The sequence below is a fragment of the Hyperolius riggenbachi genome, chromosome 11 (assembly GCF_040937935.1).
Source record: "Hyperolius riggenbachi isolate aHypRig1 chromosome 11, aHypRig1.pri, whole genome shotgun sequence".
NCBI lineage: Eukaryota > Metazoa > Chordata > Amphibia > Anura > Hyperoliidae > Hyperolius > Hyperolius riggenbachi.
This window is the reverse complement of record NC_090656.1, coordinates 37126281-37154214: the sequence shown is the minus strand read 5'-3', so window position 1 is coordinate 37154214 and position 27934 is coordinate 37126281. Positions and strand designations below refer to the sequence as shown.

Below are 27934 nucleotides of genomic sequence, written 5' to 3'. Positions count from 1 at the left end.
AACAGATATTTATCTGCAGATCAGATCCACCAGGATGGATTTTCAGATCTGCAGATGAATGTCAGTTAAACAAGGTGTGTATGATGATCTGCGGATCTCATAGACTATGAATGCAATTTGCAGGAATGGATCTTTGGCAGGAACAGATCTTTTGCAGATACTGATCTGTTGGATGTGTACAGCATCTTTGTGTGCAGCATCTTGCAAAGATTTTTATCTGATGGGGAGTTCAGCTCAATAGAATAGACTGTGTAGGTATGGCTCTCATACTACATGGAAGGGGGTAAAATTGGTCTGTGATCTTGCCTTTTCCAAAGACTTTTATCTCAAGTGTGTATGTAGCCTAAAGGCTCATACACACATCAGACCATAGTCTTTGGAAAATGAAAGATCACAGACCAATTTTACCCCCTTCCATGTAGTATGAGAGCCATACCTACACAGTCTATTCTATGGAGCTGAACTCCCCATCAGATAGAAATCTTTTCAAGATGCTGCACACAAAGATGCTGTAGACATTCACAAGGTCAGTATCTGCAAAAGATCTGTTCCTGCAAAAGATCCGTTCCTGCAAAATGCATTCATAGTCTATGATATCTGCAGATCATCATACACACCTTGTTTAACAGACATTAATCTGCAGATCAGATCCACCAGGATGGATTTTCAGATCTGCAGATGAATGTCAGTTAAACAAAGTGTGTATGATGATCTGCGGATCTCATAGACTATGAATGCAATTTGCAGGAACGGATCTTTGGCAGGAACAGATCTTTTGCAGATACTGATCTTTTGTGTCTGTACAGCATCTGTGTGTGCAGCATCTTGCAAAGATTTTTTTCTGATGGGGAGTTCAGCTCCATAGAAAAGACTGTGAAGGTATGGCTCTCATACTTAATGGAAGGGGATAAAATTGGTCTGTGATCTTTCATTTTCAAAAGACTATGGTCTGATGTGTGTATGTGGCCTTACTCTCAGTGTGACGGAACAGGCCAAACGGATCCGTTTGAACAGACCAATGTGAATGGATCCATTGGTTAACTTTGGATCTATTTGCATCTGTTCTTGTTCTGGTCCACTAAACCATCTGTTCTTTAGGCCAATGTGAACCAGGCCTAACACAGGTGAATGTTGAGGAGCACAAGGATGGAGATCATTATGTCATGCTGGCTGAGTTAGAATAGCAGATTGGATGCTTGGAAAGGAGGGAAGGACAGTGATGCTTGAAGTCATTGTTCTTCCTCTGTTAGCCATAGTTACCTGCAAGGAAGTGCAGTCATCATTGTGTTGTAAGGGTTTCACAGGCATGGATATTGCTAATACTAAGATTACACATAAATCAACTTTTTATCAGATCATAAAGAACTTCAAGGAGATAAGTTCAATTATTATGAAGAAGGTTTAGGGTGCCCAATAAAGTCTAGCAAGTGCCGGGACTGTTCTAAATATGATTCAGCTGCAGGATCGGGGTGCCACCAGTGCAGAGCTTGCTCAGAAATGGCAGCAGGCAGGTGTGAGTGCATCTGTACACACAGCGATGCAAAGACTTTTGTAGAATGGCCTGGTGGATGGCAAAGAAGCCACTTCTCTCTAAGAAAAACATCAGGAACAGGCTGAGATTCTGCAAAAAGTACAGATTGGACTGCTAAGGACTGTGGTAAGCCATTTTCTCTGATGAAGCCCCTTTCTGAATGTTTGGTGCATCTGGCATAATGAAGAGTGGCTGGATAGTGTACTGGTTAAGGGTTCTGCCTTTAACATGGGAGACCAGGGTTTGAATCTTGGCTAGGCTCAATACCTATTCAGTAAGTCCTTGGGCAAGACTTCCTAACACTGCAGGGTGGCCCCTTGATAGTGCCCTTAGAGGCTTCAGCTCTTGAGTGCTTTGAGTCCAACAGGAGAAAAGTGCTATACAAAGAATAGGTGAGTTCTACCATCAGTCCTGTCGCATGCTAACAGTAAAGTATCCTGAGACCATTCATGAGTGGGGTGCTGCTTCTCATTCAAGGAAGTGGGCTCACTCACAATTTTGCATAAGAACGCTCCCATGAGTAAAGAATGGTTCCAAAACATCTTCCAACAGCAACTTCTTCCTACCACCCAAGAATAGTTTGCTGAAGGACAATGTCTTTTCTAGCATGATGGAGCACCGTCACCATGCCATAAGTGATAACTACCTTAAGTAGCTCTGGAAACAAAATATTGAAGTTTTGGATCCCTGGCCTGCAAAGTACCCAGAAATTAATCTAATTGAGATCTTGTGGTCAATCCTCAAGAGGTGGTGGACAAACAAAATCTACAAATTCTGACAAAAGTCCAAGCATCGGTTGCCATCAGTCAGGGTTTGACCCAGGAGTTGATGACAGCATGCACATGGCGAAGTGCTGAGGTCTTGAAAAAGAAGGGCCCACATTGTAAATATTGACTTGTAATAGATAGCGGAGAGGCCGCCGCGGCGATAAGCGGCATGGCGGCCATATCCGCGTCTCAGCCGGCGGCCTCCGCCGCGCAGTTGCATGTTGGAGTTTTGCCTGGTCCCTCAGTTGCACATAGACTGAGGGCTACGCGCGCGCGCGCGCCAGGCGACAGGACCTTTATGCAAGTAGAAGGGGAGTCAGCTGACTCCAGCAGTGCTCCGGATTGGCTAAGGGACTGGGGCGGCGCTGCGGAGCACTCTTAGTATATATAGGACCTGCCTGTCAGTTGCTCTTCGTCTGCTGTTGCAAATGCTACGTGTTAGCACTCAGACCTTAGTCAGATCAAAGTGTGCTAGAACCAGCAGGAGCTGGGAATCCACACTTAGCCAGATTCTGTTGATAGCTTAAAGTACTAATTGAATTGTATTATTTGTTATGACCCTCTGCTAGCCTTGACTACTCTTCTGTCTTCTGATTCTGTGCCTATGCCTATCTGATCTTGTTGCCGACTCAGCTTATACCTCACTCTGATTCAGTCTTCTGTCTTTGTACCGTATCTGTCCGTATGTTGCCGATCCTGCTTGTCTGACTCTTCTGCCCTCACCAGTGAGCTTAGTTCTGGTGAGGGATTCTCAGTTTAGTAATCACCTGCTCCTCAGGTTGATAGCTGCAGTACAGTCTTAATCACCTGCTCCTCAGGTTGATAGCTGCAGTACAGTCTTAATCACCTGCTCCTCAGGTTGATAGCTGCAGTACAGTCTGAATCACCTGCTCCTCAGGTTGATAGCTGCAGTACAGTCTGAATCACCTGCTACTCAGGTTGATAGCTGCAGTACAGTCTTAATCACTTGCTCCTCAGGTTGATAGCTGCAGTACAGTCTTCATCACCTGGTCCTCAGGTGACTAGTTATTACGGTACTGTCCTCATCACCTGCTCCTCAGGTGATCAGAAGCTGCAGTACAGTCTTGATCTCCTGCCCCTCAGGTGATCATCTGCTGCAGTACAGTCTGAATCACTCGTTCCACGAGTGATCAGTATACGTTTTCTTACTGTGCATCACCCGCTCCTCGGGTGAACCGATCACTAACTCATCTGTGTCTCCAGCCTGCTGGAGTACTGATTCCAGTGTTCTATAGAGATACCTCCCTCTAGCAGCTCCTCTGGGATAGTGGGTATCTCTATCTATATTTACTGTTGCACCAAAACACTTATCCTACACCTGGGTGTCCTGTGTCTTGCTATACTTGCATTATTGGTGATTCTGCAGATCACTACATAATCAGGTATAACATCTGTATTATTGGTGATACTGCAGATCACCAATAATCAGAAAATCTGTTCTTGCTGACACTGATTGTTACATGACTATAGCATAACTGGTTGAACTCGACGGACCAGTTGGTCAGTCGACGATGGACGTTTATACTGGTTAAACTCGATGGACGTATGTCTTTTTTCAACCAAAATAACGATGTAACTATGTAACTATATAATCTTGATGTCATCGTCAATAGAAGCTTTTAAAACTTATGCCTGTAATTATGCTTCAGTACATCACAGGAACAGCTGACAAAAAGAGCTAAAAACACTGAAGCAGCAAACTTTGTGAAAACCAGTATTTGTGGGGTCCGTTAAAAATGGCGCCAGTTATCGTAGTTAAAAAACGGCGCCCCATAGAGAACCATTATCACTAGTTATTTTTCGTTTTTGACAGCTAAAAAATGGCGCCGGCTTTAAAAACGATATTTATCGTTTATATTTATATTGCTCCCAAACGATATTTATTGTTTTAACCCCTGCTTTGCTGCCGTTTGGAAAATATCTGCCCGCCGGCTTTAATGTTTAATAGCAAAGCCCCATTAAAAGCTAAAAACACCAAATTTGCAGGGAATGTTAAGAAGAATATTGTGAACAAGAGGGAAAAAAATCTTTCAAAAAGACCTTATAGTTTTTGAGAAAATCGATTTTGAATATTCTTCTTCTGACCGTGGGAAAATTAAACGCCCGCCGACTTTAGCGGTTAATAGCAAAGCCCCTTTAAATGCCAGAAACACCAAATGTGTAGGGAATGTTAAGAAAAATAGTGGGAACACGAAGAAAAAAAAATTGTTCAAAAAGACCTTATAGTTTTTGAGAAAATCGATTTTAAATCTTCAAAGGAAATGTATCCATTTAAATCGCGTACTGACATTTCGTGGAAACTTTTTCCGCCGACTTTAGCAGTTAATAGCAAAGTCCCCTTAAATCCTAGCAACACCAAATTTGCAGGATATGTTAAAAAGATACTGAGAAACAATATTTTTAAAAAAAAATTGAAAATATATATATATTTTTTTTTAATTAAATTTTTTGGGTTATGTTCAGAGCGTGGGAAAGGTTTTGAAAAAAATGACGTGGGGTCCCCCCTCCCGAGCCTCTGTAACCCCTTGTCTCCCATGCAGGCTGGGATAGCCAGAATGCGGAGCCCCGGCCGACTGGGGCTTCGCACCCTGAGCTATACCAGCCCGCATGGTCCATGGTACGGGGGGGCTTCGGGGGGGAGGGGCGGCCAAGCCTTCCCCTCCCCCCCGGAGCCCTTGTCCAATCCATGGACAAGGGGCTCTTCCCCACCTCCGGTGCCCCAGGAGGAGGTGGGGGCGACGACTCCCTGGGGGGGGTTCATGGTGGCATCTGGGAGTCCCCTTTAAGAAGGGGAACCCAGATGCCTGCACCCCCTCCCAGGAGAAATGAGTATAGGGGTGCAGGAGTACCCCTTACCCATTTCCATAAAGGGTTAAATGAAATAAAAACACAACCACGAGAAAAGTCCTTTAATGTTCTAAATTAACCAGAAATACTTACCTGTACCTTTAAGAAAAAAATCCCACGTCAATTAGGTCCCACGACAGTATCCTCTATCTTGCGACCTTCTGTTACATGTTGATTGAAGATCTCCGCCGCCCCGACGCCACACACGCCGCCTCCGCCACCGCACTGCTCTTAGCTATACTTAGTATAGCTAAGAGCAAAAAGCATCTTTAAATTTTAGCTCCAATGGTCCCCATTGGTTCCTTAACAGACCAATGGGGATCAGGAGGATCCCCATTGGTCGATAAGGAACCAATGGGGAGCCTTGGAGCCAAAATTTAAAGATGCTTTTTGTTCTCAGCTATACTTAGTATAGCTGAGAGTTGCGTCTATGCATCTATACAGACGCGTTAGCGCTAGCTGCCGCTGCCCTCCCTGCCTCCCCCCACCTGTCACCCTCACTCATGCTGGCACCCATGGGTGCATTGGGTGCCAGCATGGGTGAGGGTGACAGGTGGGGGGAGGCAGGGAGGGCAGCGGCAGCTAGCGCTAATGCGTCTGTATAGACGCATAGACGCAACTCTCAGCTATACTTAGTATAGCTGAGAGCAGTGCGGCGGAGGCGGCGTGTGTGGCGTCGGGGCGGCGGAGATCTTCAATCAACATGTATCAGAAGATCGCAAGATAGAGGATACTGTCGTGGGACCTGATTGGCGTGGGATTTTTTTCTTAAAGGTACAGGTAAGTATTTCTGGTTAATTTAGAACATTAAAGGACTTTTCTCGTTGTTGTGTTTTTATTTCATTTAACCCTTTATGGAAATAGGTAAGGGGTACTCCTGCACCCCTATACTCATTTCTCCTGGGAGGGGGGGTGGGCATCTGGGGGACCCCTTTTTAAAGGGGACTCCCAGATGCCACCATGAATCCCCCCCCCCCCAGGAAATCGCGGCCTCCACCTCCACCGCCCATCGGAGGTGGAGAAGAGCCCCTTGTCCATGGATTGGACAAGGGGCTCCGGGGGGGAGGGGGAGGCTTGGCCGCCCCTCCCCCCCGGAGCCCCCCCATACCATGGACCATGCGGGCTGGTATAGCTCAGGGTGCGAAGCCCCAGTCCGCCGGGGCTCCGCATTCTGGCTATCCCAGCCTGCATGGGGGACAAGAGGTTACAGAGGCTCGGGAGGGGGGACCCCACGTCATTTTTTTTTTGAATTTGCTATCAATTTTTTTTTTCATGTTCAGAGTGGGGGAAATAAATTTTAAAAAAAAAACCACGTGGGGTCCCCTCTCCCGAGCCTCTGTAACCCCTTGTCTCCCATGCAGGCTGGGATAGCCAGAATGCGGAGCCCCGGCCGACTGGGGCTTCGCACCCTGAGCTATACCAGCCCGCATGGTCCATGGTATGGGGGGGCTCCGGGGGGGAGGGGCGGCCAAGCCTCCCCCTCCCCCCCGGAGCCCCTTGTCCAATCCATGGACAAGGGGCTCTTCTCCACCTCCGATGGGCGGTGGAGGTGGAGGCCGCGATTTCCTGGGGGGGGGGGGGTCATGGTGGCATCTGGGAGTCCCTTTTAAAAAGGGGTCCCCCAGATGCCCACCCCCCCTCCCAGGAGAAATGAGTATAGGGGTGCAGGAGTACCCCTTACCCATTTCCATAAAGGGTTAAATGAAATAAAAACACAACAACGAGAAAAGTCCTTTAATGTTCTAAATTAACCAGAAATACTTACCTGTACCTTTAAGAAAAAAATCCCACGCCAATCAGGTCCCACGACAGTATCCTCTATCTTGCGATCTTCTGATACATGTTGATTGAAGATCTCCGCCGCCCCGACGCCACACACGCCGCCTCCGCCGCACTGCTCTCAGCTATACTAAGTATAGCTGAGAGTTGCGTCTATGCGTCTATACAGACGCATTAGCGCTAGCTGCCGCTGCCCGCCCTGCCTCCCCCCACCTGTCACCCTCACCCATGCTGGCACCCAATGCACCCATGGGTGCCAGCATGGGTGAGGGTGACAGATGGGGGGAGGCAGGGAGGGCAGCGGCAGCTAGCGCTAATGCGTCTGTATAGATGCATAGACGCAACTCTCAGCTTTACTAAGTATAGCTGAGAACAAAAAGCATCTTCACATTTTGGCTCCAAGGCTCCCCATTGGTTCCTTATCGACCAATGGGGATCCTCCTGATCCCCATTGGTCTGTTAAGGAACCAATGGGGACCATTGGAGCTAAAATTTAAAGATGCTTTTTGCTCTTAGCTATACTAAGTATAGCTAAGAGCAGTGCGGTGGCGGAGGCGGCGTGTGTGGCGTCGGGGCGGCGGAGATCTTCAATCAAGATGTAACAGAAGGTCGCAAGACAGAGGATACTGTCGTGGGACCTAATTGACGTGGGATTTTTTTCTTAAAGGTACAGGTAAGTATTTCTGGTTAATTTAGAACATTAAAGGACTTTTCTCGTGGTTGTGTTTTTATTTCATTTAACCCTTTATGGAAATGGGTAAGGGGTACTCCTGCACCCCTATACTCATTTCTCCTGGGAGGGGGGGCAGGCATCTGGGTTCCCCTTCTTAAAGGGGACTCCCAGATGCCACCATGAACCCCCCCCCAGGGATTCGTCGCCCCCACCTCCTCCTGGGGCACCGGAGGTGGGGAAGAGCCCCTTGTCCATGGATTGGACAAGGGCTCCGGGGGGGAGGGGAAGGCTTGGCCGCCCCCCGAAGCCCCCCCCATACCATGGACCATGCGGGCTGGTATAGCTCAGGGTGCGAAGCCCCAGTCGGCCGGGGCTCCGAATTCTGGCTATCCCAGCCTGCATGGGAGACAAGGGGTTACAGAGGCTCGGGACAGGGGACCCCACGTCATTTTTTTCAAAACTTTTCCCACACTCTGAACATAACCCAAAAAATTTAATTTAAAAAAAAAATAAAATTTTTCAATTTTTTTTTTTAAATATTGTTTCCCAGTATCTTTTTAACATATCCTGCAAATTTGGTGTTGCTAGGATTTAAGGGGACTTTGCTATTAACTGCTAAAGTCGGCGGAAAAAGTTTCCACGAAATGTCAGTACGCGATTTAAATGGATACATTTCCTTTGAAGATTTAAAATCGATTTTCTCAAAAACTATAAGGTCTTTTTGAACAATTTTTTTTTTTCGTGTTCCCACTATTTTTCTTAACATTCCCTACACATTTGGTGTTTCTGGCATTTAAAGGGGCTTTGCTATTAACCGCTAAAGTCGGCGGGCGCTTAATTTTCCCACGGTCAGAAGAAGAATATTCAAAATCGATTTTCTCAAAAACTATAAGGTCTTTTTGAAAGATTTTTTTTCCTCTTGTTCACAATTTTCTTCTTAACATTCCCTGCAAATTTGGTGTTTTTAGCTTTTAAGGGGGCTTTGCTATTAAACATTAAAGCCGGCGGGCAGATATTTTCCAAACGGCAGCAAAGCAGGGGTTAAAACGATAAATATCGTTCAGGCAGGAGAAAAAAAAAGTTTTAAAACGATAATTTTCGTTTTTAAAGGTCTGCACTATTTTAACCTTTAAAACGATAAATATCGTTTTAAATATATATCGGGCAGAAGGGGGCGCCATTATTTTGCCGGCGCCATTTTTCACTGGACGCAGTATTTGTGCCCTTCTCAACACTTTTGGCCAGGACTGTATACCTGCATCCGCTATGTAGATGTGTAATATGGAGATGTATGTAATATGGAGATGTGTTAGTAGTATGTAGATGCTCTGTACACATTTTTTCCCTTACTTGGTTCTGTCGCACTAATGTTGAACAATGTACTGTCTGTGCTTTTTGTGCAGTGGACCTCTCGGAAGTGAAGGAGATTCGGAATGGGAAAAACTGCAAGGATTTTGAGCGGGGGAAGGCCTCACGCATGAAGGAAGAATGCTGCTTCACCATCTTCTACGGAAACCAGTTTGTCCTTAACACGTTAAGTTTAGAGGGTGAGCAAAACCTCCTAATAGGCCCTACCTCTATGTGAGCATATGAGTCTCGCTGGCCGTACTACCACAATGGTGCAGGTGACCAGAGTGACCAATCAGGCTACAGCACACTGGTTGCTCTGGGCAACTGCTCCATCTCTGCAATATCTATTGTTCAATCGGTTTATGGAAAGTGATGACCTCTTACAAAACATTCTGACCATGAATGATTGGGTCTGGTGGGAGTTTTGAGTGATCCTGGTGAGTTTGAGAAGTATGAGATAAGCAGTAAGGACCCCTCTGCTGTAATGTGGCAGATGGGACCGAAGCAGGTGGTTTAAACACATGGTGCCACTATAGCATTAATGCTATAGTGCGCTGGGAGCGTTAGATCGCCGGACCTCGAATTACTTTTCCCCCTGAGTTGCTACGTCTCGGAGGGGGAATAATATTTAATGCCATCGGGGACTTAAAGCGGAACTGAAATAATAAAAAACAAAACAAAGAGTTTCACTTACCTGGGGCTTCTGCCAGCCCCGTGCGGCCTTCCTGTCCTACGCCGGTCCTCAATGATTCTACGCTCTTCCACCGCCAGCCGCTTTAGGCCCTGTGTTAATAGCGATAGTACCGAAAACAGCTGGCGGAAGAACGGAGAATCATGGAGGACCGGCACAGGACAGGATGGCTGCACGGGGCTGGCAGAAGCGAAACTTTGTTTTTTTATTATTTCAGGTCCGCCTTAAGTCCCCAATGGTGTTAAATACTATTCCCCCTCCAAGTCATAGCAACTTGGGAGGGGGGGGGAGGAAGGTATTAGAGATGGTCAGTGAGATGCTAATACCTCCCACTCCTCCTTAAAGACCACCCTGGTTTCTTGAAGGAGATGGTCAGATCCTTAAGAACAAATGTCTCCCTTCTGCAGTCCTGACGGATACATTTACACTGACGTGTTGCATTCCGTCGTACAGAATAATTGCATCGCTAACGCAATGCAATAACATTGTATGGGTACTTTCACATCGATGCGTCAGCAGTGCGGTGCAATGGAATCTGTTGGCGTAACTTGATGCACGCAGTGTGTTACCGCAAAGCATGCGTGTTAACAATGGCAGTGAAGCATACTTTCTATGTAGGGTATGCTTCACTGTAGGTGTCGCACGGGGCAAGTATGGCACACAATGCGACATTTCTCCTCCATTGCCTTGCGAACCTTTTTTTTTCCAGGGAACTCAACGCAAACTCCCCAGTGTGACCGTACTCTGTGCTCCTTCCTCCCCACTGCTTATACCCATCAGGCCATTTCCTCAATGAGGAAACAGATAGCACTGAAATCTTGCCAGATATTCTAACCTCTCTTCACCCTATAAGGGAACCATTCTGCTATAATTGGACTTAAGGCTGTTAGGGTAAACGATGAGTGTTAGTAATCTCTCTCCTGGATATTGCAGTGGATTCTTTCGAAGATGCAGAGAGGTGGAAATGTGGGCTGAACCTATTACTAGAAGAAGTCAGCAATGCTCCGACACAGGCCGTTATCGAAAGGTGAGACTCACAGCTGTAATGCAAACCAGCTGTTTCAAAGAGGGTTGCAATCCTACAAATTTACAAATTAACCTTTTAAACTATTTATTCATTATGCTAATATGTTTATGTGAAGTTAAGAGAGGTTCATGGTTTGCACTGTACATTCAGCAGACAGTAATCGGGTTAATGGGGTTTACAGGTGCTCTTTGTGCTCTCCTGCAGTAACTATCAACTGTCACACTGACACTGGCTGAGCTCTGTGCTGTCTGTGCAGGTTGGGGAATGATAGATATTAGGTGTACAGGTCCTCTTTGTCCTCTCCTGTAGTAATTCCCAGTTGTCACACTGACACTGGCTGTGCTTTTTGCAGTCTGTGCAGGTTGGAGAATGACAGTTATGAAGTGTACAGGTCCTCTCTTGCAGTCAGGGCCGGTGCTACCATAGAGGCAAAGGAGGCAATTGCCCCAGGGCCCCAGAGCCTATAGGGGCCCCCAGTGGCTACAAGTGGAAAAACTCATTTTCAAAAAGACCTTATGGTTTTTGAGAAAATCGACTTTAAAGTTTCAAAGGAAAAAAAAAAAACACATTTAAAAACCCGCCATCTTTAACGGTTAATAGCAAATCCACCTTACATGCTATTTTACATGTATTAAAAGAAAGAGCAATACATTTCCTGACGGGGTTTCCTGGGGATTCATACGCAGCCGCATCGCTTTGGCCAGGAATCGCTATACAGCCGCAATATGGCTGTATGAAGATCCCTGGCATTTTTTTCTATTTTTCTAAATTTTTTTATGTTTAGAGTGTGGGAATTTTTTTTTTTAATTATGTGGGGTCCCCCCTCCTGAAACTTTTTAACCCCTTGTCCCCCATGCAGGCTGGGATAGCCAGAATGTGGAGCTCCGACCGATTGGGGCTTCACACCCTGACTATACCATCTGCAAAAAAGGTCCCTTAACCACTTAACGACCGCCTAACGCCTATAGGCGTCGGCGGGTCGTTAGTGGTATAGCATGGAAACGGCAGCTCAAACGAGCGGCCTTTCCATGCCAGTTCATGAAGGGTGTCTCCGTGAACAGTGTGCGAGCCGCCAATCGCGGCTCGCACACGTAATGTAAACACTCGAGGAAGAGATCCCCGCTGTTTACGTCATACGGCGCTGCTGCGCAGCAGCGCTGTAAGGCAGTTTGGCGATCCCCGGCCTCTGATTGGCCGGGGATCGCCGGCATATGATAGGCTGAAGCCTATCCTACAATGAGCAGGACAGTTATCCGTCCTGCGCAGCCCATGAAGAGAGAGGTAGGGAGGGAGAGGGAGCGCAGAAAACGCTGCGGAGGGGGGCTTTGAAGAGCCCCCCCCCCCCTGCAAAGCACAGCAAGCCGGCGGCGATCAGACCCCCCCAGCAGGACATCCCCCTAGTGGGGAAAAAAGGGGGGAAGTCTAATCGCCCTGGCTAAATCCTGATCGGTGCTGCGGCCTGCGGGCTGGAGAACCCACGCTGCACTGATATCAGGAAAATAAGCTGGTCCGTGGTTAATGCCGATTTTTGTTCTGGGGTATCTGTTGGGGGGCCCCCCAGGTTTATTTTGCCCTGGGGCCCGTTTGTTGCTTAAACCGGCCCTGCTTGCAGTATCTATCAGTTGTGACACTAGCTGAGCTCTGTGCAGGTTGGGGACTGACAGATATGACACTCTGTTCTGTATTGTAGACCTGTATATAACATGACTGATAACTTGTATTCACTTTACTGTTCACAGCTGGCTAAGGAAACAAATCTATTCAGTGGATCTGACCAGGAGAAACAGGTAAGACCACATTCCTGTCATATGTCACCTTTATGTAGCTGGAGATATCCACTCAGCCGCCAGACAATACGATGCAGCAGCACAGCAAAATCCATCAATCTATGTTATTATTGTCATTAGTTTATATGGTGCCATCATCTTCTGTGTTGCTGTACAGAGGGAAAAAATAAACATGGTGCATAACAATACAAACAGTGGTACACGACACAGAAATGGTAGACAGTATAACAGGTTATAGAGCTAATAATATAGCGATTAGGAAAATGTAAAGCGATTTACAAGACATAAAAGGGAGAGAACGCCACCACTGTGTGAGCTTACAATCAGGAGCGGAACTACAAATCATGACGGCTGCCAGAATAACTTTGACAGGCCCCCCAATGTTCATACCCCTCCCATTGTTCACCATTCCACCCTGGGGGCCCATGTTGCAAGAGTTATAAAACAATCTTCATGTCCATAACAAGTGCAGTCACAAAAGCACCTGATCTGGAGAATGGAACCCTGTAGGGGGGAGAGGGGGGGGGGGAGGGGGCTTAAAGTTGGACCACCCCCGAACCTCTGGACCCTGCTGGTTGCACCCCTATAGTTACATCTCTACTTACAATCTAAAGAAATACGGAGGAAACAGAGGTAGGACGATATAAGGTTTTTATTCAAGGATTTTTTTAAATCAGATTATAGTCAGGACCGCAGCTTGTCCAGAGGCTTGAGGTGGAATATCCAAGGTGAGATTGTATGCTTGTCTGAAAAAGTGCCTTTTGATGGTGTGCTTGAAGTCAGCAAGGTTTGGAGAGTGAGGGATGTATATAGGAAAGGTATTCCAGAGTAAGGGATAGGCTTGTGAGAAATCCTGTATACATGGATTGGAGGAGATGATTTTAGAGGAGGACAGAAAAAGGTTGTGTGCAGACAGGAGGTTGTGGTTGGGGTAGTGAATGGAGACTAATGAGGATATGTATGGGGAGAGAGATTGTGGAGAGCTTTGTGGGTGGGGTTAAAAGTTTGAATTGAATCTTCTGGGTTATTGGCATTTGGCAGCCAATGATGAGCTTGGAAAAAAGAGGCAGCAGATAAGGACTAAGGATGCGCAAGTGAATTTTACAAATTGGTCCCAATCTCGCTTAACGACCTGGATGGCGAATATCGCAAAGCGACAGTCAGGCAGGAAAAGAACTGTGCAAAACTCCCTCTACTCAGCCAATAACTGCTTCCCACAATGCATATCTTGCCCCAGCAACCAATCCTAATAAATCACCCTTATAAAGGGAAGGAGGGGAGGGGTTTCTTATTCTTGCAATCTCATGGTGAAAGGAAGGAGAGGGAAAGAGAGAGGGGGGGGGGGGGTAGATCTGTATATATTTCAAGGAAAGTTAGATCAGGTGTAATGGAGGTAGAATTGTTTAGCTTTTCATGGTATTGTAGTATTGTGCATATAGTGAAATTTAGCTGTGCACACTGCAGAGTAGAACTGTTTTTCTGTAATTGTAGTAGCAATTATTGTTGATTTTAACGATTTTCTGTATATATTAATTATTTATATTGCATTCATAATAAACAACGCTAACGTCTTTTATTTGTTCGGCTACACCTATTATTCAGCAACACAAAACCGAACCCTGGCTTCTGAAGAGTCGCTACTATTGTTGATAGCTAGATAAAATACAGTGTGTTTAACCGTTTTTATTTGCAGATCTAGAATCAGCCAGTCAGTGGGTTCCTCTGTCCCATTTGAACAGAGGTGGTGGCAGTTATACCCTGAAATAGTGTGTAATTTGTAATACCGTAACTCACAAGCTCCCTTCCAGTCGATCTGCTGCCAAAATCCCATCGGTTTCTGCGCACCGATTGCGACCACAGATTGCATGGTCTGTGTGCTGAAACCGATTGGAAGGCATTGTGCGGTCCAGCCACTAGGGGCTTGTGTTACCCTCCAGGCTGACCGATCCCTCATCGTCCTTCTGCACCACCTGGGTCCTTTTCAAATTCCCCCAGAAAGTCCTCCGGTCCAGTGCGTACTGCCCAGGCACGGCCCTCTCCCCAGGTCACCATACACTAACCCTGCGTCTAGACCATACATGTCAAACTCCGGCCCACGGGCCAAATCTGGCCCTTAGAGCCATTAAATTTGGCCCCACGTGGTTTCCTCACTTTGCATTATGTTTGGCCCACTCTAGATCACCAGGGAAGCTATAATGGAGGTGATGCCTTAGAACACCAGGGAAGTCATATGAGGCATGTAGGGGGAAAACATTAAACACTAGGGAATTGTATAGGGGAGGGAGGACCACTAGACACCAGCGAACTGTATAGGGGACGGAGGAGGACCACTAGACACCAGGGAACTGTATAGGGGTTGGAGGGGAGCCATAAGACACCAGAGAACTTTACAAGGTGGTCAGTAGACATTGAGGTTGGCCCGCGATTAGTTCCCAGTGTTCAATTTCGGCCCATTTTGTATTTGAGTTTGACACTCCTGGTCTAGACGAACCCAGCGTTGCCATAGACTAACATGATTTCTGGGCCGCTGTAGATCGCCAAAGGAGCCCTGCGGTAATATAGGTATGCGCTAGTGTTAAATCGGGCATTTCTGGGGCAGCGTACCGCAACGTGAAAAGTAAGAACTTCTCCACAGACTTTCATTAGGCCGCGGTAGCAGTGCGGCCGCACCGCCACAGTGTGAAAGGGCCCTCAGGTTCCCTTTAAGGCGTGAAATAAAATCACCTAGGAGAAAAAGGACAACCGACGTGAGAGGGATATTGGAGGCTGCCATATTTATTTCTGCACATCGCCTGATTTATTTTTTAACAATGCACATTAGCCATAGAGATTGAACATACATTATATGCAGATCAGATGTTTGACTCATTTGTCGCATGAATGTTTCAGGTGTGTGATTCAGACACTACTGTTGCATGAAAGATCAGCAGGATTCCAAGGCAACTGGTATTGTTTAAGAGGAAATAAATATGGCAGCCTCTGTATCCCTCTCAGTTGTCTTTTAAGAGAAAAAGTGAATTGAATAAGAGCCAGAGACTGAGACAGAGAGAGCGAAAGAAAGAGCAAAAGCAATTTTGTAACTCAGATGATACATTTTACAACATTTTCAGGGAAAAATTTGCAAGGCTTGGGTCTGTCCCCGGAGATGAAGGACATTTGGGCGCTGTGGGTGTGGCTTTCATACTTCCTGTAGTTTTACAGCCATGGAAAGCCGATCTCCGTAGTACAATGCTCTACTACAACACAATGGTGGAAACTGTCGGTATATTGTTTGTAGATTCACGTGCGCAGAGCTTTCTGTTGGTCTGAGATTCAGGGAGAAGGTGGCTCTGGGAAATGCAGGAAATGCCCTGGTCTCTGATGGGAATAGTTCTCATAGAACAAAGTTGTATTATACTGTATGTAATATTTTCCAGCACTGCAGTTTAACTTCAGCATTAAACAAACAATTCCAGATCTGGAACTGGAGAGGAAGGAGTGCGAGTCTTTCACAGTCAGCTGATCCATATTCATTTATCAATGCGAGTTTCCTCTTGTGTCTCTGTGATGATTTGTTGCGAGTACACGACCCTCTAGCCGTGCCATGCATGGCTATGGGGATTAGCATGCGTGATGCAGAAAAAGGCTGCCGACTGGCTGTTGTTTTCCCTGCACGCAAATTCAGAAGCAGCCTATTGATTTCAGTAGGCTGCGACTCCCTGCTCAAATGTGCATGGGGAGTGGCTACAAATTGCCCCTAGTGGAAACAAGCCCTTTAAGTAAACTTGCGGGGGGGGGGGTTATACGTACCTGGGGCTTCCTCCAGCCACCTCCAGGCTTATCGCTCCCTCGCCGTCCTGCTGCGCCTACTGGATCTTCTGTAATTGGCCCCGGAAAGACTTCCCGTCCAGGGCGTACTGTGCGTGCAGAGGGAACAATGAACCTGGATGGGGCTTAAGGAAGCCCCGGGTATGTATAACCCCCCTCCATCTCAGGATCACTTTAACCACTTTACCCCCAGCTGTACGGATATCTCCGTCCCTTTTTCCATCCTTTCACCCCCAGGGACGGAGATATCCGTACCACCCGCGCTCCCGCCGCTGCTCGCGCTCCCACTCGCTCGTGCGCGCACTCCCGCTCTCGTGCACGCCGCCGCCTGCTCGCCCGGAGATCAATGAACGGGAAAAAACGTGCCCGTTCGTTGATCTAAGCCCTGCAATGATCCGCTTCTTCTATAAGAAGCAGCGCGATCATTGTGAAAAAAAAATTCCCAGCCTCATAGCACTTCCTGCACGCGTCCTTCCGACGCTTGCAGGTCGCATAAACAAAAGTTACTTTGGCCATCTTGTGGCCAAATAGTAAAACTACACCCTAAAGCATTTTTCATATTCAAATACATTAGTTTTACACAAAAAAAATTAACTCATTACCTCCCACACTCCCCATTTTTTTTTTTTGTAATTAAAAAAAAAAAAAATTACAATAAAAAAAAAACATAAATAGTTACCTTAGGGACTGAACTTTTTAAATATTTATGTCAAGAGGGTATAACACTGTTAATTTATAAACTATGGGCTTGTAATTAGGGATGGACGCAAAACAGAACAAAATGCACCTTTATTTCCAAATAAAATATTGGCGCCAAACATTGTGATAGGGACATAATTTAAACGGTTTTATAACTGGGACTAATGGGCAAATACATTTCATGGGTTTTAATTACAGTAGCATGCATTATTTAAAAACTATAATGGTCGAAAACTGAAAAATAATGAATTTTCCCCATCTTTTTTCCTATTTTCCCATGAAAACACATTTAGAATAAAATAATTATTGGCATAATGTTCCACCTAAAGGAAGCCTAATTGGTGGTGAAAAAAACAAGATATAGTTCATTTCATTGCGATAAGTAATGATAAAGTTATAGATGAATGAATGGAAGGAGCGCTGAAAGGTGAAAATTGCTCTGGTGCTGAAGGGGTAAAACCCCTCAGTGGTGAAGTGGTTAAAGTAAACCTAAGATAAACAAAACACAAGGTTTTATACTTACCTGAGGCTTCCTCTGGCCCCCTGCCACAGATTACAGGGGCGTGGCCAGGGCCGTACATGCATAGTAGCCCCTAACAGACTCGGTTGTGTCTTTGCCGGGACTACCAGGGTGGTAGGGACGGGACTGGACAGATAATGAGGGAGCCTAAGGGCTAATGGGGACTGGAAGAAGCCCCAGGTAAGTAATAATCCTTGTGTTAAGTTGATCTCAGATATACTTTAAGCTTTATATCCACGCTAGATTGAAGTGGGGAAAGAACAAACAATGGATGGTGAGTTATTGATAGTCAAGGGCGTGGCGTCTGGTAAATGATAGCACACAGACAAGAGTGCAGGCTCATGGGACGACACGCACAGCCAGTAGCAATAGATGACGGAAGTGATGTGCGTTCTTTCTTTTCACGCAGTTGCATGTGACAGGCGCACCTTTATGCATCTAATGATTTCTGTGCACGCTGTCGATCACTAACGATTATCCCCTGAAGTGATCCGCTTGGTAGTTCCAGTCCAATGAGTGGCTGGAACACTCGTAAAAATGCTGGAGGGTTCTCATGACTGCCTCTGAAAACAATCTAGTGTGTGTACAGCGGCCTCCATGTGCTACCGACAGATGCAAAGGGCCAGATCATCTCAGCCAAGTGCAGTGTGTGTAGTTAGCCTATTAAAGGTGCTGCATACATGAGCTGAGTAAGTTCACACTTGTTCTAAAAGCGTATCCGTGGCTCCGGTTTTCGGCCCGGATCAGAACCGGAGCCACGGATACCAATGTTAAAAATAGCGTCCATCTTTATTAAGGTTTAAAAAAAAAACAACAGATCCGTGGCCGTTCCGGGGGAACCGTTTTGAAAACCTGAAAGGATTTGTCAGGACTTCATGGACCCTGATCGCTACCGGATACACGGAGGGGTAGTGAAAATTAAATATAAAAACGGATCCCCCTCTACACAGGCATCTTTGGACACAGAAACGGATCTGTTTACTGTGTCCCAGCCTGTTGGTGGGGAGGGGGCCGCCATGCTGGAGGGGAGCGGGGACGGGGACCCCTCCCTCCCCCCAGGCATAGGTTTCCCCGGACTGGAAACGTATGCTACAAACATATTTACAAAAGTTAAAAACGAAGGGGAAAAAAAATTACCGAACCGGATCCGTTTCAAACGGATCCGATCTGTACCTGACAACTGTGGCCTAGCCTAAGTCAATCTGCGACCTGTTATAGGATGCGCTGTCTTCTCTCCTTGCTGTCCACAAATATGTAAGTTACACATTTATGCCTAGCTGCTCCCAGGTTCATATGTATGGTTCCAGGTTATTTTAACTAGAGATTAGGGTCCCGTCTAAGAGAATGGCCTCATCGTTGTGGAAGGGTCCAATACTGAGTATTTTGCATGCAAACTACTTGTGGAAGCTAACATCTGCCATAGTTTAAATAAATGTAGCATCTGTTTGTATGCAAGGTGGGTATTTAGCCTGTTAGAGGTGGTGCACGCCTTAGTGGTTAACAGATGTGGCATGTTCGATTTTGGGATGCGCAGCCCCTCCCTTTTTGTTTCTTCAAGTGCAGGCTGAGCCCATTCTCCTCTGTACCCCTCCCACTCCATTGTGGATTGTACCCTTATCCCTCTGCCCCCCCGATTGGATTATTAAGGGGCGCTCATTAACAATCCAATTTCCCAAACGTTGCGATCGATCGGAAACAATCATTCACGCCCACCAATGGAAGAGAAAATGATAAGCAATCCGATCAGACTAAAATAATCGTTCCAAAATTCAGATTTCCGGAAATATGGATAGAACATTAATTTGTTGTTGATCAGCACCATTAATGTTGCCTGATCTGATCAATTGATCACTTGGAAGATTGTACTGTTCATGGGCATCTTTAGGTACCGTAGTCCCTCATATTACATAGAAATGGTAAGCTAGTACAATCAAAATTGTATCGTTAGTAGGTAGCTTAAAGTGTACTCGAGGTGACATGATGAGATAAGCATGTGTATGTAGAGGGCAAAACATATTAATAACCAGACTGCTTTACTTGTTTTATTTTGCTGCCTGAAATAGTTAACCTGGCCATACACTAGGCCGATTCCCCACCGATCGACAGCAGATTCGATCACTGGGATCGAATCTGCTGTCAAACTTGTTAACGCTAAATTTCGATCTATTTCATCCCGAAATACATCGGTCCCGTAGATCGCTCCGTGCGGGAAATTACCGTTGATCGCCCGCGGGTAGGGAGCGCGTCGCTAGCGGCATTCGAGTGCCCAACGACAAACGCAATACAGCTGCAATACATTACCTGCTCCGCCGGCGCGACTCCCCAGGTCTCCGCTGTCTTCTTCTCCGCTCTGGTCTGGTCTCCGGGTCCGGCAGGCTTCACTTCTTCCTGTCCAGGCAGGAAGTTTAAACAGTAGAGGGCACTCTACTGTTTAAACTTCCCCCAGGCAGGAAGAAGTGAAGCCTGCCGGACCCGGAGACCAGACCAGAGCGGAGAAGAAGACAGCGGAGACCGGGGGGAGTCGCGCCGGCGGAGCAGGTAATGTATGCGGGTAGAGCAGCGGCAGCACCACCACCACCACAGATTGTGAACCGTTTCAGGCTGAAATCGATTCACAATCTGTTTGCAGTAAAGGCAGCCATACGATCCCTCTCTGATCAGATTCGATCAGAGAGAGATCTATCTGTTGGTCGAATCTGATGGCAAATCGACCAGTGTATGGCCACCTTTAATTTCTAGACATGGAAGTGACAGTTTCTGTCTTATCAGTAGCTTGCCGGGAATATAGTAAACATCACTGATAAGCAAATTACATCCATAAAAGTTTTCCTGGCAGAATGCAACTTCTGAGGGCAGGGAGAGATAAAATACATGAACTATTGACTTTTTCTGTCTCTGGGACACTTAATAGGCTGCCACTGATTAGAGACAGTAAAACATTCAACCTACTTTGTAAATGTTTAAATATAGAAGAAAAACACGAGATCTCTAAAAAAGTATTTTTTAGGAGTAGGAGGATAAATACAATTGTTTATCTCATCAGTTTATTTTCACCTTGGGGTAACTTTAAGAAAGAACATTTATAGCACATTTTCCTCTGGAATAAATGTGCATTTCATACGCACTGTTTACTTACGTATGCATTTTAAATGTAAAAAATTTCCGTGATTGTGGTCCTGTAAGTATTTTTAGACTCCGTCCTCATTTCCGCTGTTAGGGAAGAATGGAGCCAAATTCTGTTCATTCTGTGAAAGCTTTATCTCTATAACTGTCAGTGAGTGGATGAAAGATCCGCATATGTGGCATACTTTCCCTTCATTCCTTGTCACTTCGTCACATCAGCCCCAGGAGGTGTCAGAAGTTCAACCATCACAGCAGTCTCAGAACCCAACACTGCGAGCAGTGGCGGCCACACTACCATACGCGTCTATCGAATAAAAGGTGCGCTGAAACTTTGGGCGCCCGACAATCCCTATAGTAAAACATTGGTATTTAATACCGATATTTTACTTTTAAACTGTAAAATATTGGTAAGGGCCTGAGCCCACTAACGCAGTTGTACGCAGTTGTGTCCGCTTTTCAGCATCTGTAACATTGATGTGTTGCTGAAAAGCAGACACAACTGCGTTAGTGGGCTCAGGCCCTAATAGATACCGATATTTCACTATAGCTAAACCTAAGCCTGCTCTCACTCAGAACATTCTCCGACACGCCTAACCCTAAACCTCCCCTCTGCATAAACTTCCTACCTGACACCTAACCCCCCCCCCCCAACAAAAACCGTAACTGACCCCTCCACCCACGACTAACCTTAACCCCCTCCCTACTGCCAATCGGCACCAATCCCACTGTAAAACGTAATTTCTCGAGTGCTGCCATAGGCGGCAATTGAAATATCGGTATTGAGGCGTAATTTGGGACATTTTAATAGGCGCCTAAGACATTGCCCAAACTTCCAGCAGGGCGCCCAAATTGCCTGCTCTGCTACAATATACACACGCCACACTTTATTCACATTATATGGTGATCCCTACCATTACAGCTGTCTCACTACCCAACACTTGGCCCAGCTACAGACCTGCACTGTACCTACTCCTACCTATTGCCTGATGAAGCGTGGTCATACCTGCGAAATGCGTTGCATTATCCTCTGGAGTATGTAAATAAATTTGCTCTGCTAAACTTTGTTGGCATATCTTGTGTCTGTTTGGAGGAGGTAAGTCCACCACTGCCTCCACAAATTTTACACTTTTTAGACTTTTTTGTTCTTCTGGCGCCTCTGTATCCCTGTTACATTACCCAACACTGTCTGAGAACAATGGTTGCCTCATTATAATACACGCATAATGATTTCTACAATTGCACCCAGCACTGCTGCACATGTGGATTGGCCTTAATTCAGGAACCTTTCAATCAGCCATCCCCATTATGCTCTAATATGACTCAGGTGAGGCGCACAAGGGATATTTTTTTATGTAATAGAAAGCTATTATTTCTTTTTTTTTTTTAAAGCTCAAACACAGTCCCCCACTTCCTCAAACTATGCAGTTGAGTTTCTCACATTTGGGGAAATCCCAGAGGTCACAGTATTTATTTATTTTTGAAATGATGCCGGGTGTGTAGCGCCAGTTGGTTTTCCAGTGGGCTCCAGCCAGGGACAGCTTTAGTAAATAAGACACAGTCACCCGTGAAACAGACAGCAATAAAACCAGCATTAGAGGTGCTCACGCTCGTGGCCAATAGCACTCAAGGCACTTTGTACTGATCTGAGGAAGTGGGCCAGGACCCGCGAAATGCGTTGCATGAATAAATACTTTTTCCATTAAACTTGGTTTGTCCTTCTGCTATGGTAAGACAGTACCTTTCTCATCCATACAATAGTTTATAGTTGTTTCCATTCATCAAGGGCGCCTCCACTAGTGTTTTTAGCAATAAAACTAGGCATTCTTAAATCAGGAAACTCTTTGGGGAAGAGTTCCCTTTTAAAAAGGATGAATTGAAATGAGCTCATTCATATTGAATGTAATAATCGCTCTTCCGTCTCTTCCAGTATTAGCCTCCGAGAGCTGAAGACAATCCTGCCGCAGATGAACTTCAAAGTCAACAGCCTCAAGTCCCTGAAAGACAAGTTACTGGTGGGTTTGCCACCACTGTGCAGCAGCAATGTTTCAGCATTGGGCAGTTAACCCTTAATGGACTGAAGTTTTACTCCGTCTAACACCACACTCTCAGAGACCCCCTGTAGGGCCCATAGCCAGTCATACAGAGATCCGGTCATCATCATGTAGCCCCTCTCTAGCAGAGAGACCCCCTGACTCTGAGAGCTGCTGACCAATCTTATGCTGAGACTTGGGGTTTGATTTAAAGAGGAACTTTACCAAAATATAGCAGTAGGGTAAATATAAATCAATTCATGGCGACGTGAGAAGTTAAAAAATAGTAGCGAGATCAAGAAGTGATTGATAGTTGCCGTGTAACTTGTTTGTTTTTTGATCTGCAGGTCTTCATCTTTACTGCTGAAAGACAAGGGGGGAAAAAACAAACACAATGTCATCATCTATAAACACACCCACTAACTGTGATGGGATTTTTTAATATACATATATATGCTTAGACAGAAATACTGCTTGCCTGGCAGTTGGAATCAGCCATTATTTCCCACAATGCAATGAGGTTCACAAACAAGAAACTGTTTGAGCCATGGCCCTGACATCACGCTGTGGGAGGGGTTTCACAACAATATAGGCCACTCCAATGTCCCGGATGATGTAGTCAAGAAAAGGTAACGCTTTCTCGTGGGAAAGGGGAAATCGGATATTGATTGGGATGAAGTTTAATCCTGGGTGAAAGTTCCTCTTTAAGGGATACCCGAACTGACATGTGACATGATGAGATAGACATGTGTATGTACAGTGCCTAGCACACCAATAACTAGGCTGTGTTCCTTTTTTCTTTCTCTGCCTGAAAGAGTTAAATATCAGGTACGTAAGTGGCAGACTCAGTCCTGACTCAGACAGGAAGTGACTACAGTGTGGCCCTTACTGATAAGAAATTCCAACTATAAAACACTTTCCTAGCAGAAAATGGCTTCTGAGAGCAAGAAAGAGGTAAAAAGGGGAATTTCTTATCAGTGAGGGTCACACTGTAGTCAGGACTGAGTCAGCCATTTACATACCTGATATTTAACTCTTTCAGGCAGAGAAAGAAAAAAAAGGAACAAATCTTAGTTATTTGTGTGCTAGGCACTGTACATACACATGTCTATCTCTTCATGTCACATGTCAGTTCGGGCAAACATACACAGGTCAGTTGCAGAAGGTCAGTCCCTGGCTGGTCTGAAATTATTTGGATATTGATTCCTCCAGCACACTCCACAGCCAGTAGAGACCTACTGAGTGCGACTATTAGCTGGAGCAACTTGCAAGCCTCACCTGGGCTATCTGACCATAGTAGGAGTTACCAAAACATTAGAAAATTAGCAACTGTGCTGTGCTGCATCCACAGAGAGGTCTTTTACTCCTAATGAGCTGAGCCTGTTTCGGATCAACGGCTGCACGGCCTTTAATTCATTAAAGCGGAATATAACCCTGCATTTCAACTTTGCTCTAAAACATTATTTACAGCATATTATATGCAAAAAGCATTTTTTTTTTTTACTAGACCAGCATTGGAAGGGTTAAACACAGAGGTTTAAAGTTCCGTGGAGAGATATGCAGAAGTTCAGATTGTTACATTCTAATTAGATGTATCTATTGATAAATGTTACACACTCTTTGGCTGTCCTCCAAGCTCCTTCTCAGTGAGAGAGATGAATCACATTCAACACTTAGATACATTTATGTAAACAAAATGTATCTATATCAGCTTCAGATGTGTCTGCAGAAATCTCCAGGAACTTTAAAGCCCTGTGTAACCCTTCCAATGCTGGTCTAGTAAAAAAAAAATGCTGGTTGCATATAATATACTGTAAATAATGTTTTAGAGCAAAGTTGAAATGCAGGGTTATATTCCGCTTTAACCTTTCAGTTGACCACACTGCTTTTTGATATGACCCATAGGAAGGTAGCAAGCTCTTGCCCCCAAATGGAACACACTAAACAAAACATTCAGCCTAAGTTTGCTGGATCACCAATGTTGTCCAACCCCACCAAATCCATCCCAGTTTGCTTTGACCAATCAGGAGCCAGATCTTATTGCCATGAGATCAGGAGCCCCTCAGTTCTGCGGGAGCCCATAGAGATCTTCGACCAGCTCACACCAGTCCAGACTCACACTCTTATTATGCTGTACCTCAACCCTCCTCCAATGCAGCCTTCCCCTGATGAATGCAAATGAGTTCATTTCTTGCATGCCTGAGGGAGGGGCTAGGAAGTGACATCATCACATAATGCTCAGGTCCATAATCCTATAAGGGGTGTGTCTGAGGCTGGGATTGAGGTGATTATCGAGCACTCCTATACATAAGGTCAGCAGTGGTCTGCTCTCTGCAGTCTCACTCTGCAGGCTTTTTGTCCTCCTGTAATGTGACAATGCGTTAACGACTTCCTCATTCTGATTACAGGAAATAAAGATCAGTCGGGATGACCTGAGCTTTGAACACTTTCACTCATTTTACAAAACTCTGATGTTTGACCAGCAGAAATCGGTAAGTACAGGAAAACGTGTCGCTCACCATTTCTGATTAAATAGAATCGGGTTGGCTGTGTTTCTGAGAACAAGATTACAAGACTGTCCACCGTTGTGTCACAATGACAATGCCGATTCTCTGCTACCGGGAGACAGAAACAGATCAGACAGCCACTGATCTATCATTAGAAACCTTATTACACAACAGAAAGTTAGGCGCACAGCAGGATCATCCACCAGGCAACCTAGGCAGGTGCTTGGGGCCTAATGGGTATCAAGGGGCCCACCTGACACCTTCTCTGACCTCTCTCCACTTCAGCTTATAAAAAAGAACACAAAGGAGCCCCAAATCTACTACCTTGCCTAGGGCCCCGTTACATCTTAATCCATCTCTGTCTAGGCGGTCTAGGCGGTACAGATGAGAGTCAGAGGGACAGTCCCACTTTGGAAGCCAAATCCCGCCATTCCTCTTTCTTCCTCATTTGACTTACATTTATATTATATTATATAAACATATATTTCTACTGAGAAATGCGTCTATTGACTCTAAACTTGGTGTAAAGTGTGGAAGGGGTGGGATTAATTGTGTCCCAGGGGTGTAATTAATAGTGTGGCAGGGATGTGATTAGGGGTGTGGTGGGGGTGTGATTATATGTGTGGCGGAGGTGTGATTAGAGGTGTGGCAGGGGTGTGGTTAGAGGTGTGGCGGGGGTGAGATTAGAGGTGTGGCAAGGGTGTAGTTAGAGGTGTGGCAGGGGTGTGATTACAGATGTGGCAAGGGTGTGGCGAGGGCGTGATTATAGGTGTGGCAGGGACCTAATTAGAGGTGTGGCATGGGTGTGATTTCAATTGTGGTATGGGGCGTGCCTTGAAGTTATCTCACTTGGCAAAAAAATTGGGAGGTATGATATAATATCTATAGTCTAAAGTAAGAATTTAGTTTTATAAAGGAATCCCATCAGTCGTGAGACTCCCAAGGCATGTTCTGCCAGGCTTATTACCCTCTAAGGGCCCGTTTCCACTACTCACGATGCGATGCTGCAGATTCTCGCACGGCCGCATCCCATCTCCTCCAGTCACTTTCGCATCGGGAGGTGCGGAAGTGACGCGACTGCAAGCAGAAGTGATGCGAGGTAGCAGCACTTGCACCACTTTGCAAGTGGAAACGGGCCCTAATAGCTGATCACCTTGTTGCTTAAATGTATCATCATATCAGTACAGAGCATACACATAAAGTGTAAGGACAGTTTCCCCGGTTTATACACATCTGCATCCCTCCACTGGCATAGAGTAAAGACCCTCATTAGCAGAAATAAAACCATCTGGCATTAGAGAATAGAGATATCTTTAGGCAACTTTCACACTAGTGGTAAAAAAACGCATTCCCCTCTTATTCCTGTAATTAGATGAATTGGTTGAACTCGATGAATGGATGTCTTTTTTCTACTATGAATGCTGCTGAAAATGCAGATTTAAGATTTTTATTCACAAGGCGACATTCACACTAACATTAGACATTGAAGTTTGAACGGTATTGATATCACTTTTAGTGGACAGTACAGTACACTACATGCAGATTCTTTGGATCATATCACAGGAATCCCACAAGTAATTGGAGATGATTGTAATTTGCTAATTACATTTTCACAATTACGGCCATACATAATGACGATTTGGACATTCAATGGATTTGGTGTAATTTTTGCGTAATTTTGTGCTGCGCCCCCATACCTGCTATCGTCACCAAAATTGATATTTGTGTCAAGAGGAATAGTAGCAATAAGTTTAAAAAGAATCTTACAAAAAGACCTTGTCGTTTTTGAGAAAATAGATTTTAGAAATTCAAAGGAAAAATGTTTTCTAAACTCAGAAAAAGGACCGTTTAAAAAACATTTTTCCTTTGCTTTTTTTTTAAATCAAGTTGCTCAAAAACGACAAGGTCTTTTTTGACTTGTTCTCACTATTCCTCTTAATATACCTAGCAATTTTGGTGACGGTAGCATGTATGGGGGCTTTGCTATTAACCTCCCTGCCATTCTGATTCCTGCTCGGCCCTGCGGCCGCGGGAAGGTTTTTGTTGCATAATTTTTTTTTCTAACATGTAGCTAGCCTAGCGGTAGCTACATGATGCCCCCTCCCTGCAGCGTCCCTCCGATCGCCACCGGTGCACTTGCCCATTCCTTTAGGGCTTCCCCCTTCGCCATGGCGACGATCTCGATGACGTCACCGACGTCATTGACGTCAGAGGGAGTCCCGATCCACCCCTCAGCGCTGCCTGGCACTGATTGGCCAGGCTGCACACGGGGTCTCGGGGGGGGGGGGGCTCTAACGTGGTGGGTAGTGGCGATTCGGCGGCGAGCGGTGGCGATTGCATTATACACGCAGCTACCAAAGTGCTAGCTGCGTGCAACAAAAAAAATTATGTAAATCGGGCCACCAGGGCCTGAGAAATCCTCCGCAGCGGGTTACCCAGAGCTCTACTCGGGATAACCAGCAAGGAGGTTAACCCCTAAAATCGGCACTTAATTACGCATCAATTACAATTCCTGATTACGTTTACATGCAAAATGAATTACAAAATTTCACATTACAATTTTGCATCGTAATTGCAAATTACAAAGCGAAATTACATTTATGCAAAATTGGTGATCATCTCTAATGGTAATTACTCCAATCATTAATTATCATGTTAAACGTGCCACCAGCATTAAGACCACATGACAACGTTTCTACGATGTCCGTTCCCAGCACTCCCCGTCACTGCTGTGCATCTATCCTCCTAATTAGTTATAGTTTACTAGTTTTGGGT

At 45.5% G+C, this 27934-nt stretch overlaps 2 protein-coding genes across 7 annotated transcripts in view; one reads left to right on the top strand and one right to left on the bottom strand.

Annotated features, from left to right (window-relative positions):
- The window catches only part of SDR42E1 (short chain dehydrogenase/reductase family 42E, member 1), a 326449-nt gene that overhangs the window by 118053 nt on the left and 180462 nt on the right, over positions 1-27934 (bottom strand). The window lies entirely within an intron of this gene.
- PLCG2 (phospholipase C gamma 2) overlaps positions 1-27934 on the top strand; it is a 239888-nt gene that overhangs the window by 83442 nt on the left and 128512 nt on the right. For all 6 annotated transcript variants that reach the window (XM_068259935.1, XM_068259934.1, XM_068259930.1 and 3 more), the window contains exons 3-7: positions 9022-9165; positions 10593-10686; positions 12426-12473; positions 22550-22634; positions 25061-25144. In XM_068259935.1, coding sequence (XP_068116036.1) covers positions 9022-9165; positions 10593-10686; positions 12426-12473; positions 22550-22634; positions 25061-25144 — 455 coding nt within the window. The remainder of the gene's footprint in view (positions 1-9021; positions 9166-10592; positions 10687-12425; positions 12474-22549; positions 22635-25060; positions 25145-27934) is intronic.